Below are 17,748 nucleotides of genomic sequence, written 5' to 3' on the forward strand. Positions count from 1 at the left end.
CTCAGTGATAGACTTGTCCATCACCCAAGCCGAAGTCACCATATAGGAATCACAATCCTCAGCCTTCCTGGGAAAGTCTATTCCAGGGTACTGGAGAGAAAGATCTGGCCATTAGTAGAACCTCGGCTCCAAGAGAAACAATGCGGAACACTGCCTGCTCTACACTCTCCATCGGGTGCTCGAGGGTTCATGGGAGTTTGCCCAACCAGTCCACATGTGCTTTATGTATTTGGAGAAGACAATCGACAGTGTCCCCCGTGGCGTCCTGTGGGGGGTGCTCAAAGAGTATGGGGTTCAGGGCCCTTTGCTAAGGGCTGTTTATAACTTTTATCTACAGAATTTCTAGGTGCAGCAAGGGGCCGGAGGGGGTTCGGTTTGGGGACAGGTTCTCGTCTCTGATTTTTGTGGATGATGTGGTCCTGTTGACTCCATCAAACCTGGACCTCCAGCGCGCACTGGGGCAATTCCCAGCCGAGTCTGAGGCAGCTGGGATGAGGACCAGCATCTCTAAATCTGAGGCCATGGTTCTCAACTGGAAAAAGGTGGCTTGACCTCTCCACGTTGGTAAGAAGTCCTTGGAGGAGTTTGAGTATCTCAGGGTCTTTTTCACAAGTGGGGGGAGGATGGAGCGTGAGATTGACAGATGGATTGGTGCAGCGCCCGCAGTCATGCGGCTGCTATATCGGTCCATCATGGTGAAGAAGGAGCTAAGCCGAAAGGTGAGGCTCTCAATTTACTGATAAGTCTTTGTTTCTACCCTCACCTATGGTCATGAGCTTTGGATCATGACCGAAAGAACAAGATACAAGCGGCCGAAATGAGCTTCCTCCATAGGGTGGCTGGGCACACCCTTAGAGATAAAGTGAGGAGCTCGGCCACCAAGGAGGAGCTCAGAGTTGAGCTGTTAATACTTCACATTGAGAGGAGTCAGCTGAGGTGGCTCGGGCATCTGCCCCCCTGGACACCTCCCTTGGGATGGGTTCCGGACATGACCCTTAGGGAGGAAGCCTCGGGGTAGACCTTGGACATGCTGGAGAGAGTATGTCTCTTGGCTGGCCTGGGAACGCCTTGGGGTCCCACCGGAAGAGTTGGAAGAAGTGTCTGAGGCAAGGGAAGTCTGGGTGTCCCTGTTAAGACTGCTGCCCCCACGACCTGGCCCCAGATGAGCAGTAGAAATGGATGGATGGGGGGCCTTGTATGCTTTCAACATTTGATCTGGTAGTCAACACGTTATTAGAGTGTTGTATGAGACAGAGAGGGAGGGACAGAAAGAGGGAAAAGAAATGAAGGGGGTCATTGTCAGTAAGTGGAGATAAGACAGAAGTTAGTAAGTGTTTCTCTTAGCTGCATGAGAAACTGCTTTATGTTGGTAAATATAAGAACACAACCCGTATTGACAAGACTTATACATCTTTTATCGATACATCTATACGCCACAAGAGGAAAGTCACAGGTGTGCTCAATCTTTTGTAACAATATCAGGAACCTGGAACCCACCTGTGAGCTTACGACATAAAATGAAAGTATCTGCAGCAACTCGTCCAGCTGAGTTCACCTCAAACCACCTTCAGGAGACGAGACAAAGGAGACGCCACAACATTTCATGACGGAATATATATTTATAAAATCTTTCATTGTGTGCTTTCACTCCGAGGAATATTCAAAAAACATTTACAGACTGATGGGGACCGCTGGGTTTGCAGTTTTGGCCATTTTAATCGTCGTTTCACAGGTGAGATGTCCTGTTGCCTGAACCCAACATGGATAACAGCTTTCTTCCATTCTTGTCATTGTCAAAAGTGTAACCTAAATATGACTGACATCTAAAGTTTTAAGATTACTTACTGATGTCAAATTGAGCACTATTTGTTAGTTTAGAGTTGTTACATATAAAAGTGTTTTAAAAGTAATGAGGGGGTCACAATAAGCCAGTTAAACTTATTTTTTATTCATTTATTTCAATACCTCTACTTTGATTGGCCTTGCAACCTGCTGTGACTCAACACTGCAAGAATATTAAACATTCATACCCTGAACTTGTATCATGGATTTGTTTTATTGATGATTCCATGTAAAGTATGATTCATTAAAAGACTGTTTTACTGCCATAGGCTTCAGCTGAAGAGACTGCTGAGGAGCCAACATGTGTGCCTGGGTTCATGTCAGATATGATGATTATCAAAGTGAACAGAAAGCATCTGGGACAAGGCATGAGACTCGGCAGAGGTAAGGTTCATTTCTTTGGTTCTGTATGATTTCATTATTTTAAGATGGTGCAAAAAATAAAACATATAAGTTATGGAGGCAACCAGATAGAAGGTTAAAGCCAAAGATGTCTCAGCTTTTGTAAAGTGCTCCTCTGGCTCAGAAGGCCTTCAAAAGAAAAGTTAGTTGTGCACATTGTTTTCACATGAATCCAAAACAACCTCAGGTCTCAGCTTGCTCCCACAGCTTCCCATGTAATGCTGCATTGCGAAACGATGTTCTGAGCCTGTTTTGCAGTGCTTTTTTTTTTTTTTTAATGAATTTAAGTTCTCAAAGGAAATGAGCACCTAATTGTGTCTTTCACTTTACTGAGAAGCGTGTTTGTTTTTTGTTTGCATTTAACTTTGACTTTTATATAGATCAACTTCACTTTGCAACTTTTTCAGTGCAGTTTTTTTTCTTTGCAAACTGCAGCAGCACAAACTCTGTCTGGACTCTTTCTATTTTATGGTCCAGGTGTTTGAGTGTTTTCCACGACTTATCATTGTTGATGCACACAGAGTTGAACTGTTTTTACACTGGCCTCTTGTTTGCTCTGTTTTTCTTTCCAATAATTTGTTGAGTGCAGCTTTCTTGCTATTTTGAAGCAAGAGTGAACTCGCAGTCCTTGAACGCAGTACAACTAAGGTTCATCGGTTGCATTTGTAAACATTCAAAGTTGGCCCCTCCTCCTCAGTCCAACTAAACCTGCAGTGTTTTCAAATCCTTCACTATGTTTATGGCCTGTGGCTGCACACCTGCATCCTAAAGGCTGACACCTACAAAATTAACTTACAATGCAGGACTAGGAAGTTGGATAATTTTAAGGTATCTTTGTGGCACCTAAAATAATCATAATTGAAAATGTCTGACCAGAGAAGGAACACAATTCTTTTTTTCCCAGAACAATCTATGCCATATTAGTACTGGTGTTTCGGAGACCACTAATCCCACAATCCGGCTCAGATCACAGAGTTTGATCAAGGATCAAATCCTTATTTTTTTGATTGACCTCCCCCCCAAAAAATAGGGACCACCAAATGTATGATATAATTTTTCCAATACTAATAGTACAAGCAGTTGGACAAGAACCTGAACTTTGAGTGTTAAGAGTATGCCATAAAGAAAATGTAGGTTTGCTGTGTTTCCTTTAATTGCCAGGTATTTCTTGTTTTCTTTTTATCTGCTGTACTGTATTTGTAATACTGTAAAACTTTCTTCTGTCCCGTCACAGTGGGCTTCACTGACTGCACAGACATCTCAAGGTTCCTGTTCTACAGTGTGGACAACCGGTTCACAATTCAACGAGATGGCACATTGATGGTCAGTTGAATTAACACTTTTTTTTCTAAAAGCATGTCGTTTCTAAAGTTTTCGTTTCTAAAGCATGTCTGTATTACAATCCTTCAGTTGCTAACTGGGGAAAGTGACTGGATTGGCATGCATATTTTGATCAACAAAAGATACATACAATATACTGATTATACAGTAGCTGCTAGGGATGTAAAGATTAATTGTGAGGCAGTTAAAATCAATTCAGAGGTGTCAAGATTCACATCAGTACTCTGAAAAATGAATCCAGTAATATGGTGAGCATCAGCTGTACAGCAGAGGCAGTTGGTTGTAACAAGCAGGCTTTTTCATGGTAGCTGCAAAGTCAAACCACACTAACAAACAGGGTCTTAGCCTCACTCGCCTAAATGAGTTTAAAAATTAAAGGAATATATTTTTTTGGTCAGTTTTCTCCAGTCTTATTTAGTAACATCTTGAAATCTTGAATCTTGAAATACACCACATATTCAACTGAGCCTGTTTCACATGTTGCAGACTTTAAGTTGAACAGCTGTGGAGGACTTTATTACATCTAAAACTTTACCAGCATCTACTTTTTCTCAGAAGTGGATTTTTTTTTCTCCAGTTGAAAAGACCAGTCGTCCTTCATGAAGGGCACCTAGACATCCTAATAAAGCTCACAGACATGCATGGTCACAAAATGACTGTTACTGTCAGGGTGGTGCACAGTGGGCATCACCATGAGCATCAAAATGGGAGTCAACATGGACAACATCACAAGCATCAACCTGGGCATCGGCATGAGAACCAACACAATGTTGAGCAACACCATGGGGACAAAAACCATCAAAATGAACAGCAGCAACTCCTTGAAGAGGCCCCTACAAATAACACAGAGGTAGGATTGACGGCTGTTTCATTTAATAAAGGCGTCTTGCTGTCTCATTGAACTTAATTAATGGAAAATATACACTGTTGGTTTAGTGTTAATGAAATTATGACTAGTTCCTACAGCAGGCAGATGTGTCAGTGCGACAGTGAAAGAGCTCTCACTGCAGAGGTCATGGCTGAAAGGATCATGAACTTGTTAAAAGCATTGCATTTGTTTCTCCACATAATCTCAAAGAATTTATCTTCATTTAGATAATGAACATTTCTCTTGTCTAAAGAAATATTATTTTTAAACTACTGTTGCGGCACAAATAACTGTAAAATGTTTGTGTGTATCATTTCAAATATTATTTGTTAGGTGGGACTTGAATGTTAATGTTCACTCCAGACCGTTGGCGTCAAATTGACTGCTAAAAAACAACAGGACTGTAATGGAAACTGTATTTTTTAGCACACTGTGGGCAAACTGGCAAGATAAATGAATCATGGTTGAATACTTCAGATTCAGCAGCCAATGAGACATGCTCATCCAGTCCATACTTGGCTTTTCTGAATGTTAACACTACTTACAGTTTAGTATGTGTTGGTTGAGCAGCAGAATAACATTGAAGATTGATAGTGGTTATCATGTAGTTTACCACCATAAGTGAAACTGTTGCAGTCTTGACCCCTTATTGATCAATATGTTTATGTGTTTCCCCCCAGGCTACAGCGGAACCACAAGTCCCTGTCCTACTATTCCCCAAGTCCAGTAAAGGGCTGAGCAGGAGGAAGAGAGACTGGGTTATTCCTCCACTCAATGTTGTAGAGAATCAAAGGGGAGACTATCCCCTCAAAGTGTCTCAAGTAAGAGCACCTAAAGCATCTTGTGATGGAGAATTTGTAACTGAACAGTATTTTAAAAATGTGTCGTAGTGTTTAAATTGACGTATCGAAAAAGGAACAAATGGTACGGTAACATTTCTTCTTCTGAGAAATCAAATGATATCAAAATTAGGATTATTGTCATCCGGACACAATCATTGTCTGTTTCTCTGTCGGTCCAACACACTTACATTATTGTAAGTGCTGTTCTAGTCATCTTTTTGTAATATTTTCTTTAGCCTTTTCAAATGTAAACAACGCAACAAACAGAAAACTGTATGAGAATAGAAAGGCACAATACTGATAGATGCATGAGAGTACAACATGAAAAACCAAAGACAAAGAGGTTCCAGTAAGAAAAACAACAAAACAATGGTTTCTCACTTCAAGGGTGAAATGAACAGTACATTGTCAGTGTAAATAATCTACACAGAGGTACAGTCTATCATCAGGGATAGGAGGGTTTCCATATACTACAGTAAGAGTAACATGTTTTACTCTGGTTCCTTGGGTTATTACTTATTTTCTCTAACGATAAACGGCTATTACAGAAAGCTGAAATCTTGTAGACATTCATACATTTGGTCTTCTGTCATTTAAAGCCTGTTCAAGACATTTGTTCTGTATACGAGGGATGGAGTTTTAATGCTAATGCTAACAGTACATAATAGTCCCGTGTGTTGTGAATGGGACACACACTCCTGAATACACTGTTCAAAATCCGTGACTGGGTCAGCACTGGAGGGCAATGAAAGTGTTGTATGGTCCAGTGAAAAAAGACAAAGGCGGTGTAATGGAGGAGCCTCCTTAGGGTGCGTTTGTGGACTATCTGTATAAAAGGGGGTAACTTACGACTGCTGTGTTTTTTTTCTCAGATCCGTTCCAATGAGGATAAAGCAGAGAAGATCTTTTACAGCATCACTGGTCCAGGAGCTGATCAAGACCCTGTTGGGGTTTTCTACTTAGACCGTAACAATGGTAATCTGTACGTGACAAAACCTCTGGACAGAGAGTTTAAAGACAAGTATGAGGTAAGCAACGTTTCTGCCTCTAGTTTTAAAGAAATTATTTCTCCACTGTTCAGGATGAGTCTGCCAGTCATGGAAAACATCTGAACACTTTTTGTACTCTTTCTCTTTCAGAGTTCAACCAACATTTTAGGCTCGCACAAATGTCAATGTTCAGAGTAACCAATGTGTTGCAAAACTATTCTAGACACGTCTGCAGTAGATCTTACATTTGTGTTGCTTTCTCACAAATTTAATGTTGTCTTCTCATGAGGAAAAAATATTGAATTTGAATGTCAATAGAACAGAAATTATACATTTTAATTACCTAAAGAGATGTCTGCTACACCAATGCCCGTCTTGGTGCATTACTGCCACCTGTAGATCAGTCAACTGATGGCCAGAGTGTTAATGCCAAGTCAACCTGCTCTAGTGATGTAACAGGAAATGTGTATGGATTATATTTGCATTTACAAAATTATAATACCAATATGTTTGTCTGTGTGCAGTTTCAAGCGCATGCTGTGGCTGAGGGTTCATTACAAGCAGTGGAGCCTATGGAAATTGTCGTAAATGTCATTGACCAGAACGACAACAGACCAGTTTTTAACAAAACCACCTTCATTGGAGAAGTTCCTGAAGCCTCCCCAATCGGTACTTTCATTGGATTTAATTTAAACTTGAGAAAATGTCTGTAAGCGTAAAACGTACATTTAAACATTCACAGCGGGTATGAGTCAGTTCAGAATTTGTGATGTTGGCGTGTTTTTTCTCATTTTGATGCTCCTTTCTAATCATCCTGTTATCAGGGTTTCTAAAGTTAGGTTGTTATTTGAGCCAAATGTTAACTCTGCTATCATATTTTAGAATAAATACTTTAGAACAGGTAGCCCTTTGTAAGTGCTCATTGTCCTCTTGTGTTTCAGTGAGTATAAAACATCTAAAGAGGACTTGTCAGCAGGATCGTATAACTTACACTAAATGCACATCATAGTCAACACTCTGCTTTATTGAGAGAGGAGTTTGGCCTTTTACTGCATTTCTATGATGAGTCCGCTCTTTAAACTGGTGATCTGAATGAGATTTGTATTCAGTCTTTATGTTTTGCACTCAATCTTCGCTCCTTATTTCTCTCTTCCCAGATTTTGAAATCATTCAAGTGGGGGCAACAGATAGGGATCAGCCATTGACCGACAATTCAGATCTCGGCTACCGTATTCTGGAGCAGGATCCAGAGATGCCCAGTGATGCCATGTTTACCATCAACCCAAAGACTGGATGGATCAGAGTCAACAAAACTGGTTTAGATAGAGAGGTGAGGCTTTTTGCACAAATTCACATCACACATTGCTTCCACACCAAACTGTCATTTATTTTGCCTTTGTTTTTTGATTTTGTTCCATTTAACATGCATACATGCTTTCATATGAGCTCTGTTGTAGACCAAACAGCTCCAAGACTGACTGAAAGGTGATTGAGGTCGACCTCATGAAACACCATAACACTGTGTATCGGAATAGGATTACATTTTAACAACTATCATTTTTATTGAAAAAGTGGACTTTGTTAAATGTAAATGTGCAACCAATATCATCAGTATAAAAAACTCTGTACCTTTGGCATGCTAACTAACCTCTAGCCCACCAGCTCCCCTGCTGTGTAAGTTTATCCTTCTGATGTGTCAATTCCAAAAATGCCTCTGCTGTCACTTGGCAGATATTATGGTTGGTGCCAAATGATTCCCTTCAAGCACAACTGGCTGGTTCCTGTTACGGATTTTTTATCAAGTCAAATGTTAAATTAACGGTTTGCAATGGAGCTGGAAGAAAGGACACATCTGCCCTCTGCTGGAGGCAGAACCAGCAGCTTTCATACTCTTGAAACGTCACCTTGATTAATTATTACTTTCCCACATGAGAAGTAGTGAGAATAATACATTTACAGGATGAGTAACGACTGTACTACTTTTTTTATACAGTCTCAAAAGACCCAAACTTTAAACTTAGTCAAAGGCCATAACTTAGCAACAGGACTTGAAAAAGTGTCGTCACCTAACAGGATGCCCTTCTGATCCTAATTGTGAGAACATGGCTGTCTGCACTGTGATATAATTTCTCACAAACATGTTGAAATGTAACTCTCATTTAGAGAGAATCTGCTACAACTAAATCTTTGAAATGTTGAGGCCCATCAGTTGGTTGTTTTAATGTCATTGTGTGTCTCTCCTTACAGAGATACCCAAATTACACTCTGACGGTTCAAGTTGCCGACATGATGGGAGAAGGCTTGGCTGCTGAAGCAAAAGTTATCCTTACTGTCTCAGATAGCAACGACAATGCTCCAGTCTTCTCACAGTCCACGGTAAGTGCAACCTTCCTGTGATTGGAAATGTAATCTATATATGACAGACTTTTACTACTGTGGGGAAACTGGCAAGATAAATGAATCATGGTTGAATACTTCAGATTCAGCAGCCAATGAGACATGCTCATTCAGTCCATACTTGGCTTTTCTGAATGTTAACACTACTTACAGTTTAGTATGTGTTGGTTGAGCAGCAGAATAACATTGAAGATTGATAGTGGTTATCATGTAGTTTACCACCATAAGTGAAACTGTTGCAGTCTTGACCCCTTATCGATCAATATGTTTATGTGTTTCCCCCCAGGCTACAGCGGAACCACAAGTCCCTGTCCTACTTTTCCCCAAGTCCAGTAAAGGGCTGAGCAGGAGGAAGAGAGACTGGGTTATTCCTCCAATCAATGTTGTAGAGAATAAAAGGGGAGACTATCCCCTCAAAGTGTCTCAAGTAAGAGCACCTAAAGCATCTTGTGATGGAGAATTTGTAACTGAACAGTATTTTAAAAATGTGTCGTAGTGTTTAAATTGACGTATCGAAAAAGGAACAAATGGTACGGTAACATTTCTTCTTCTGAGAAATCAAATGATATCAAAATTAGGATTATTGTCATCCGGACACAATCATTGTCTGTTTCTCTGTCGGTCCAACACACTTACATTATTGTAAGTGCTGTTCTAGTCATCTTTTTGTAATATTTTCTTTAGCCTTTTCAAATGTAAACAACGCAACAAACAGAAAACTGTATGAGAATAGAAAGGCACAATACTGATAGATGCATGAGAGTACAACATGAAAAACCAAAGACAAAGAGGTTCCAGTAAGAAAAACAACAAAACAATGGTTTCTCACTTCAAGGGTGAAATGAACAGTACATTGTCAGTGTAAATAATCTACACAGAGGTACAGTCTATCATCAGGGATAGGAGGGTTTCCATATACTACAGTAAGAGTAACATGTTTTACTCTGGTTCCTTGGGTTATTACTTATTTTCTCTAACGATAAACGGCTATTACAGAAAGCTGAAATCTTGTAGACATTCATACATTTGGTCTTCTGTCATTTAAAGCCTGTTCAAGACATTTGTTCTGTATACGAGGGATGGAGTTTTAATGCTAATGCTAACAGTACATAATAGTCCCGTGTGTTGTGAATGGGACACACACTCCTGAATACACTGTTCAAAATCCGTGACTGGGTCAGCACTGGAGGGCAATGAAAGCGTTGTATGGTCCAGTGAAAAAAGACAAAGGCGGTGTAATGGAGGAGCCTCCTTAGGGTGCGTTTGTGGACTATCTGTATAAAAGGGGGTAACTTACGACTGCTGTGTTTTTTTTCTCAGATCCGTTCCAATGAGGATAAAGCAGAGAAGATCTTTTACAGCATCACTGGTCCAGGAGCTGATCAAGACCCTGTTGGGGTTTTCTACTTAGACCGTAACAATGGTAATCTGTACGTGACAAAACCTCTGGACAGAGAGTTTAAAGACAAGTATGAGGTAAGCAACGTTTCTGCCTCTAGTTTTAAAGAAATTATTTCTCCACTGTTCAGGATGAGTCTGCCAGTCATGGAAAACATCTGAACACTTTTTGTACTCTTTCTCTTTCAGAGTTCAACCAACATTTTAGGCTCGCACAAATGTCAATGTTCAGAGTAACCAATGTGTTGCAAAACTATTCTAGACACGTCTGCAGTAGATCTTACATTTGTGTTGCTTTCTCACAAATTTAATGTTGTCTTCTCATGAGGAAAAAATATTGAATTTGAATGTCAATAGAACAGAAATTATACATTTTAATTACCTAAAGAGATGTCTGCTACACCAATGCCCGTCTTGGTGCATTACTGCCACCTGTAGATCAGTCAACTGATGGCCAGAGTGTTAATGCCAAGTCAACCTGCTCTAGTGATGTAACAGGAAATGTGTATGGATTATATTTGCATTTACAAAATTATAATACCAATATGTTTGTCTGTGTGCAGTTTCAAGCGCATGCTGTGGCTGAGGGTTCATTACAAGCAGTGGAGCCTATGGAAATTGTCGTAAATGTCATTGACCAGAACGACAACAGACCAGTTTTTAACAAAACCACCTTCATTGGAGAAGTTCCTGAAGCCTCCCCAATCGGTACTTTCATTGGATTTAATTTAAACTTGAGAAAATGTCTGTAAGCGTAAAACGTACATTTAAACATTCACAGCGGGTATGAGTCAGTTCAGAATTTGTGATGTTGGCGTGTTTTTTCTCATTTTGATGCTCCTTTCTAATCATCCTGTTATCAGGGTTTCTAAAGTTAGGTTGTTATTTGAGCCAAATGTTAACTCTGCTATCATATTTTAGAATAAATACTTTAGAACAGGTAGCCCTTTGTAAGTGCTCATTGTCCTCTTGTGTTTCAGTGAGTATAAAACATCTAAAGAGGACTTGTCAGCAGGATCGTATAACTTACACTAAATGCACATCATAGTCAACACTCTGCTTTATTGAGAGAGGAGTTTGGCCTTTTACTGCATTTCTATGATGAGTCCGCTCTTTAAACTGGTGATCTGAATGAGATTTGTATTCAGTCTTTATGTTTTGCACTCAATCTTCGCTCCTTATTTCTCTCTTCCCAGATTTTGAAATCATTCAAGTGGGGGCAACAGATAGGGATCAGCCATTGACCGACAATTCAGATCTCGGCTACCGTATTCTGGAGCAGGATCCAGAGATGCCCAGTGATGCCATGTTTACCATCAACCCAAAGACTGGATGGATCAGAGTCAACAAAACTGGTTTAGATAGAGAGGTGAGGCTTTTTGCACAAATTCACATCACACATTGCTTCCACACCAAACTGTCATTTATTTTGCCTTTGTTTTTTGATTTTGTTCCATTTAACATGCATACATGCTTTCATATGAGCTCTGTTGTAGACCAAACAGCTCCAAGACTGACTGAAAGGTGATTGAGGTCGACCTCATGAAACACCATAACACTGTGTATCGGAATAGGATTACATTTTAACAACTATCATTTTTATTGAAAAAGTGGACTTTGTTAAATGTAAATGTGCAACCAATATCATCAGTATAAAAAACTCTGTACCTTTGGCATGCTAACTAACCTCTAGCCCACCAGCTCCCCTGCTGTGTAAGTTTATCCTTCTGATGTGTCAATTCCAAAAATGCCTCTGCTGTCACTTGGCAGATATTATGGTTGGTGCCAAATGATTCCCTTCAAGCACAACTGGCTGGTTCCTGTTACGGATTTTTTATCAAGTCAAATGTTAAATTAACGGTTTGCAATGGAGCTGGAAGAAAGGACACATCTGCCCTCTGCTGGAGGCAGAACCAGCAGCTTTCATACTCTTGAAACGTCACCTTGATTAATTATTACTTTCCCACATGAGAAGTAGTGAGAATAATACATTTACAGGATGAGTAACGACTGTACTACTTTTTTTATACAGTCTCAAAAGACCCAAACTTTAAACTTAGTCAAAGGCCATAACTTAGCAACAGGACTTGAAAAAGTGTCGTCACCTAACAGGATGCCCTTCTGATCCTAATTGTGAGAACATGGCTGTCTGCACTGTGATATAATTTCTCACAAACATGTTGAAATGTAACTCTCATTTAGAGAGAATCTGCTACAACTAAATCTTTGAAATGTTGAGGCCCATCAGTTGGTTGTTTTAATGTCATTGTGTGTCTCTCCTTACAGAGATACCCAAATTACACTCTGACGGTTCAAGTTGCCGACATGATGGGAGAAGGCTTGGCTGCTGAAGCAAAAGTTATCCTTACTGTCTCAGATAGCAACGACAATGCTCCAGTCTTCTCACAGTCCACGGTAAGTGCAACCTTCCTGTGATTGGAAATGTAATCTATATATGACAGACTTTTACTACTGTGGGGAAACTGGCAAGATAAATGAATCATGGTTGAATACTTCAGATTCAGCAGCCAATGAGACATGCTCATTCAGTCCATACTTGGCTTTTCTGAATGTTAACACTACTTACAGTTTAGTATGTGTTGGTTGAGCAGCAGAATAACATTGAAGATTGATAGTGGTTATCATGTAGTTTACCACCATAAGTGAAACTGTTGCAGTCTTGACCCCTTATCGATCAATATGTTTATGTGTTTCCCCCCAGGCTACAGCGGAACCACAAGTCCCTGTCCTACTTTTCCCCAAGTCCAGTAAAGGGCTGAGCAGGAGGAAGAGAGACTGGGTTATTCCTCCAATCAATGTTGTAGAGAATAAAAGGGGAGACTATCCCCTCAAAGTGTCTCAAGTAAGAGCACCTAAAGCATCTTGTGATGGAGAATTTGTAACTGAATGGTATTTTAAAAATGTGTCGTAGTGTTTAAATTGACGTATCGAAAAAGGAACAAATGGTATGGTAACATTTCTTCTTCTGAGAAATCAAATGATATCAAAATTAGGATTATTGTCATCCGGACACAATCATTGTCTGTTTCTCTGTCGGTCCAACACACTTACATTATTGTAAGTGCTGTTCTAGTCATCTTTTTGTAATATTTTCTTTAGCCTTTTCAAATGTAAACAACGCAACAAACAGAAAACTGTATGAGAATAGAAAGGCACAATACTGATAGATGCATGAGAGTACAACATGAAAAACCAAAGACAAAGAGGTTCCAGTAAGAAAAACAACAAAACAATGGTTTCTCACTTCAAGGGTGAAATGAACAGTACATTGTCAGTGTAAATAATCTACACAGAGGTACAGTCTATCATCAGGGATAGGAGGGTTTCCATATACTACAGTAAGAGTAACATGTTTTACTCTGGTTCCTTGGGTTATTACTTATTTTCTCTAACGATAAACGGCTATTACAGAAAGCTGAAATCTTGTAGACATTCATACATTTGGTCTTCTGTCATTTAAAGCCTGTTCAAGACATTTGTTCTGTATACGAGGGATGGAGTTTTAATGCTAATGCTAACAGTACATAATAGTCCCGTGTGTTGTGAATGGGACACACACTCCTGAATACACTGTTCAAAATCCGTGACTGGGTCAGCACTGGAGGGCAATGAAAGCGTTGTATGGTCCAGCGAAAAAAGACAAAGGCGGTGTAATGGAGGAGCCTCCTTAGGGTGCGTTTGTGGACTATCTGTATAAAAGGGGGTAACTTACGACTGCTGTGTTTTTTTTCTCAGATCCGTTCCAATGAGGATAAAGCAGAGAAGATCTTTTACAGCATCACTGGTCCAGGAGCTGATCAAGACCCTGTTGGGGTTTTCTACTTAGACCGTAACAATGGTAATCTGTACGTGACAAAACCTCTGGACAGAGAGTTTAAAGACAAGTATGAGGTAAGCAACGTTTCTGCCTCTAGTTTTAAAGAAATTATTTCTCCACTGTTCAGGATGAGTCTGCCAGTCATGGAAAACATCTGAACACTTTTTGTACTCTTTCTCTTTCAGAGTTCAACCAACATTTTAGGCTCGCACAAATGTCAATGTTCAGAGTAACCAATGTGTTGCAAAACTATTCTAGACACGTCTGCAGTAGATCTTACATTTGTGTTGCTTTCTCACAAATTTAATGTTGTGTTCTCATGAGGAAAAAATATTGAATTTGAATGTCAATAGAACAGAAATTATACATTTTAATTACCTAAAGAGATGTCTGCTACACCAATGCCCGTCTTGGTGCATTACTGCCACCTGTAGATCAGTCAACTGATGGCCAGAGTGTTAATGCCAAGTCAACCTGCTCTAGTGATGTAACAGGAAATGTGTATGGATTATATTTGCATTTACAAAATTATAATACCAATATGTTTGTCTGTGTGCAGTTTCAAGCGCATGCTGTGGCTGAGGGTTCATTACAAGCAGAGGAGCCTATGGAAATTGTCATAAATGTCATTGACCAGAACGACAACAGACCAGTTTTTAACAAAACCACCTTCATTGGAGAAGTTCCTGAAGCCTCCCCAATCGGTACTTTCATTGGATTTAATTTAAACTTGAGAAAATGTCTGTAAGCGTAAAACGTACATTTAAACATTCACAGCGGGTATGAGTCAGTTCAGAATTTGTGATGTTGGCGTGTGTTTTTTCTCATTTTGATGCTCCTTTCTAATCATCCTGTTATCAGGGTTTCTAAACTTAGGTTGTTTTTTGAGCCAAATGTTAACTGTGCTATCATATTTTAGAATACTTAATACTTTAGAACAGGTAGCCCTTTGTAAGTGCTCATTGTCCTCTTGTGTTTCAGTGAGTATAAAACATCTAAAGAGGACTTGTCAGCAGGATCGTATAACTTACACTAAATGCACATCATAGTCAACACTCTGCTTTATTGAGAGAGGAGTTTGGCCTTTTACTGCATTTCTATGATGAGTCCGCTCTTTAAACTGGTGCTCTGAATGAGATTTGTATTCAGTCTTTATGTTTTGCACTCAATCTTCGCTCCTTATTTCTCTCATCCCAGATTTTGAAATCATTCAAGTGGGGGCAACAGATAAGGATCAGCCATTGACCGACAATTCAGATCTCGGCTACCGTATTCTGGAGCAGGATCCAGAGATGCCCAGTGATGCCATGTTTACCATCAACCAAAAGACTGGATGGATCAGACTCAACAAAATTGGTTTAGATAGAGAGGTGAGGCTTTTTGCACGAATTCACATCACACATTGCTTCCACACCAAACTGTAATTCATTTTGCCTTTGTTTTTTTATTTTGTTCCATTTAACATGCATACATGTCAAGACTGACTGAAAGGTGATTGAGGTTGACCTCATGAAACACCATAACACTGTGTATCGGAATAGGATTACATTTTAACATCTATCATTTTTATTGAAAAAGTGGACTTTGTTAAATGTAAATGTGCAACCAATATCATCAGTATAAAAAACTCTGTACCTTTGGCACGCTAACTAACCTCTAGCCCACCAGCTCCCCTGCTGTGTAAGTTTATCCTTCTGATGTGTCAATTCCAAAAATGCCTCTGCTGTCACTTGGCAGATATTATGGTTGGTGCCAAATGATTCCCTTCAAGCACAACTGGCTGGTTTCTGTTATGAATTTTTTATCAAGTCTAATTCTAAATCAACGGTTTGCAATGGAGCTGGAAGAAAGGACACATCTGCCCTCTGCTGGAGGCAGAACCAGCAGCTTTCATACTCTTGAAATGTCACCTTGATTTATTATTTTCCCACATGAGAAGTAGTGAGAATAATACATTTACAGAGTAACAACCGTACTACTTTTTTTTTTATACAGTCTCAAAAGACCCAAACTTTAAACTTAGTCAAAGGCCATAACTTAGCAACAGGACTTGAAAAAGTGTCGTCACCTAACAGGATGCCCTTCTGATCCTAATTGTGAGAACATGGCTGTCTGCACTGTGATATAATTTCTCACAAACATGTTGAAATGTAACTCTCGTTTAGAGAGAATCTGATACAACTAAGTCTGTGCAATGTTGAGGCCCTTCAGTTGGTTGTTTTAATGTCATTGTGTGTCTCTCCTTACAGAAATTCCCAAATTACACTCTAACAGTACAAGTTGCCGACTTGATGGGAGAAGGCTTGACTGCTGAAGCAAAAGTTATCCTTACTGTCTCAGATAGCAACGACAATGCTCCAGTCTTCTCACAGTCCACGGTAAGTGCAACCTTCCTGTGATTGGAAATGTAATCTATATATGACAGACTTTTACTACTGTGGGCAAACTGGCAAGATAAATGAATCATGGTTGAATACTTCAGATTCAGCAGCCAATGAGACATGCTCATCCAGTCCATACTACTACTACTACTACTACTACTACTACTACTACTACTTCCAGTTTAGTATGTGTTGGTTGAGCAGAAGAATAAGATTGACGTTTGATAGTGGTTATCATGTAGTTTACCATCATTGGTGAAACTGTTGCACAAGTCTTGACCCCTCATTGACAAAAATATATGTATTTGTTTCCCCCCAGGCTACAGCAGAACCACAAGTCCCTGTTCTGCCCCAAGACGAGTAAAGCGCTGAGCAGGAGGGAGAGAGACTGGGTTATGTAATGGAGACATTTGGTAACTGGCTCAAAACAAAACCCTCTCTCAGTTGTCCACTGATCTTTAACTCCAGAGAGTTATATTACTCGAGTTAAGTAAGAATTTAAACATATATTTAGACTTGTATAATCATATTGCACGTCATCATATATAGAGGGTAAGGGGCTTTTTGATTCTCAAGGAAGTGATCTGCTGGTCTGGTCACTTCTCTCAAGATATCAATCTTTTTGTTTTTTTTATTTTTAAGCCCGACGCAACTTCACATCATTTTTGTTTAGTATTTTCATTAATCATCTTTTTCTGACTCAATCTAACTTGGTTTGGCCATCACGTTTTATTTCGAGTTAGTTAATTTTTGCAAGAGTTTGATTCTTTTGATCCACTCAGAGCCACTGAAACAGACACCCTGCATCAGCTGATTGAGACTGTACAAGGTCGAGACCTTTGCACTGCTGTGTGACATCACTTTTACCAGACTGTTGCTCAGGCCGGCATCATTTCTGGAGGACTTTTTAAACAATGGACCACTCGGGGAAGTTTGACCGAACACCACAAACATAAGATCCTGTCTCAGCTTTGACCTCGCGAGAGAAGACTTGAGGAAGGGTCGTTGTCATCACAGTTACTCCGTGTAGATTGGCTACTTTCTACAAAATTCTCTCATCACATAATTTTTTCTACCCACGTTTTTCTTTAAATCATGACCAATCATTTGTCGTTTTTTTTGTTACTTTGTACCTTTATAATGCCACCATCACATTAGAATCAAAACCATACAGTTATATCATCATCATAATCAGTATAACCTTTTATAGCCTATTATTCTGCATTATTGTTCACCATTCCTGTAATAAATTCATACTTAATCATTTAGAATCATTTCTTGTTTGTGTTGCTACAGTTTAGTTAGTTCCTTTTGACTTTCACATTTGTAGTTTATTATTCTATAATAATAATAATACATTTATTTAAAGACACCTTTTAAAACTCTCAAGGTCACCTTACAAAGCAAGGAAAACTATCTATTTACAGTTAAAATAAGAATTGGGTCTGAA

The 17,748-nt window shown here is 39.5% G+C and overlaps 1 protein-coding gene across 1 annotated transcript; it reads left to right on the plus strand.

Moving 5' to 3' along the window:
* The first annotated feature begins 1,574 nt into the window (after positions 1-1,574).
* Positions 1,575-17,569, plus strand: LOC306835952 (cadherin-1). Its single transcript, XM_079362772.1, has 20 exons — positions 1,575-1,732; positions 2,112-2,226; positions 3,479-3,567; positions 4,163-4,435; positions 5,134-5,274; positions 6,168-6,323; positions 6,809-6,953; positions 7,442-7,614; positions 8,532-8,660; positions 8,968-9,108; positions 10,002-10,157; positions 10,643-10,787; positions 11,276-11,448; positions 12,366-12,494; positions 12,802-12,942; positions 13,836-13,991; positions 14,477-14,621; positions 15,115-15,287; positions 16,167-16,295; positions 16,618-17,569. The coding sequence occupies exons 1-20, from the start codon at positions 1,604-1,606 to the stop codon at positions 16,660-16,662; spliced, it is 2,883 nt and encodes a 960-aa protein (XP_079218898.1). The 5' UTR covers positions 1,575-1,603; the 3' UTR covers positions 16,663-17,569.
* The last annotated feature ends 179 nt before the right edge of the window (positions 17,570-17,748 follow it).

The sequence above is a fragment of the Symphodus melops genome, assembly GCF_947650265.1.
Source record: "Symphodus melops genome assembly, chromosome: 15".
Lineage (NCBI taxonomy): Eukaryota > Metazoa > Chordata > Actinopteri > Labriformes > Labridae > Symphodus > Symphodus melops.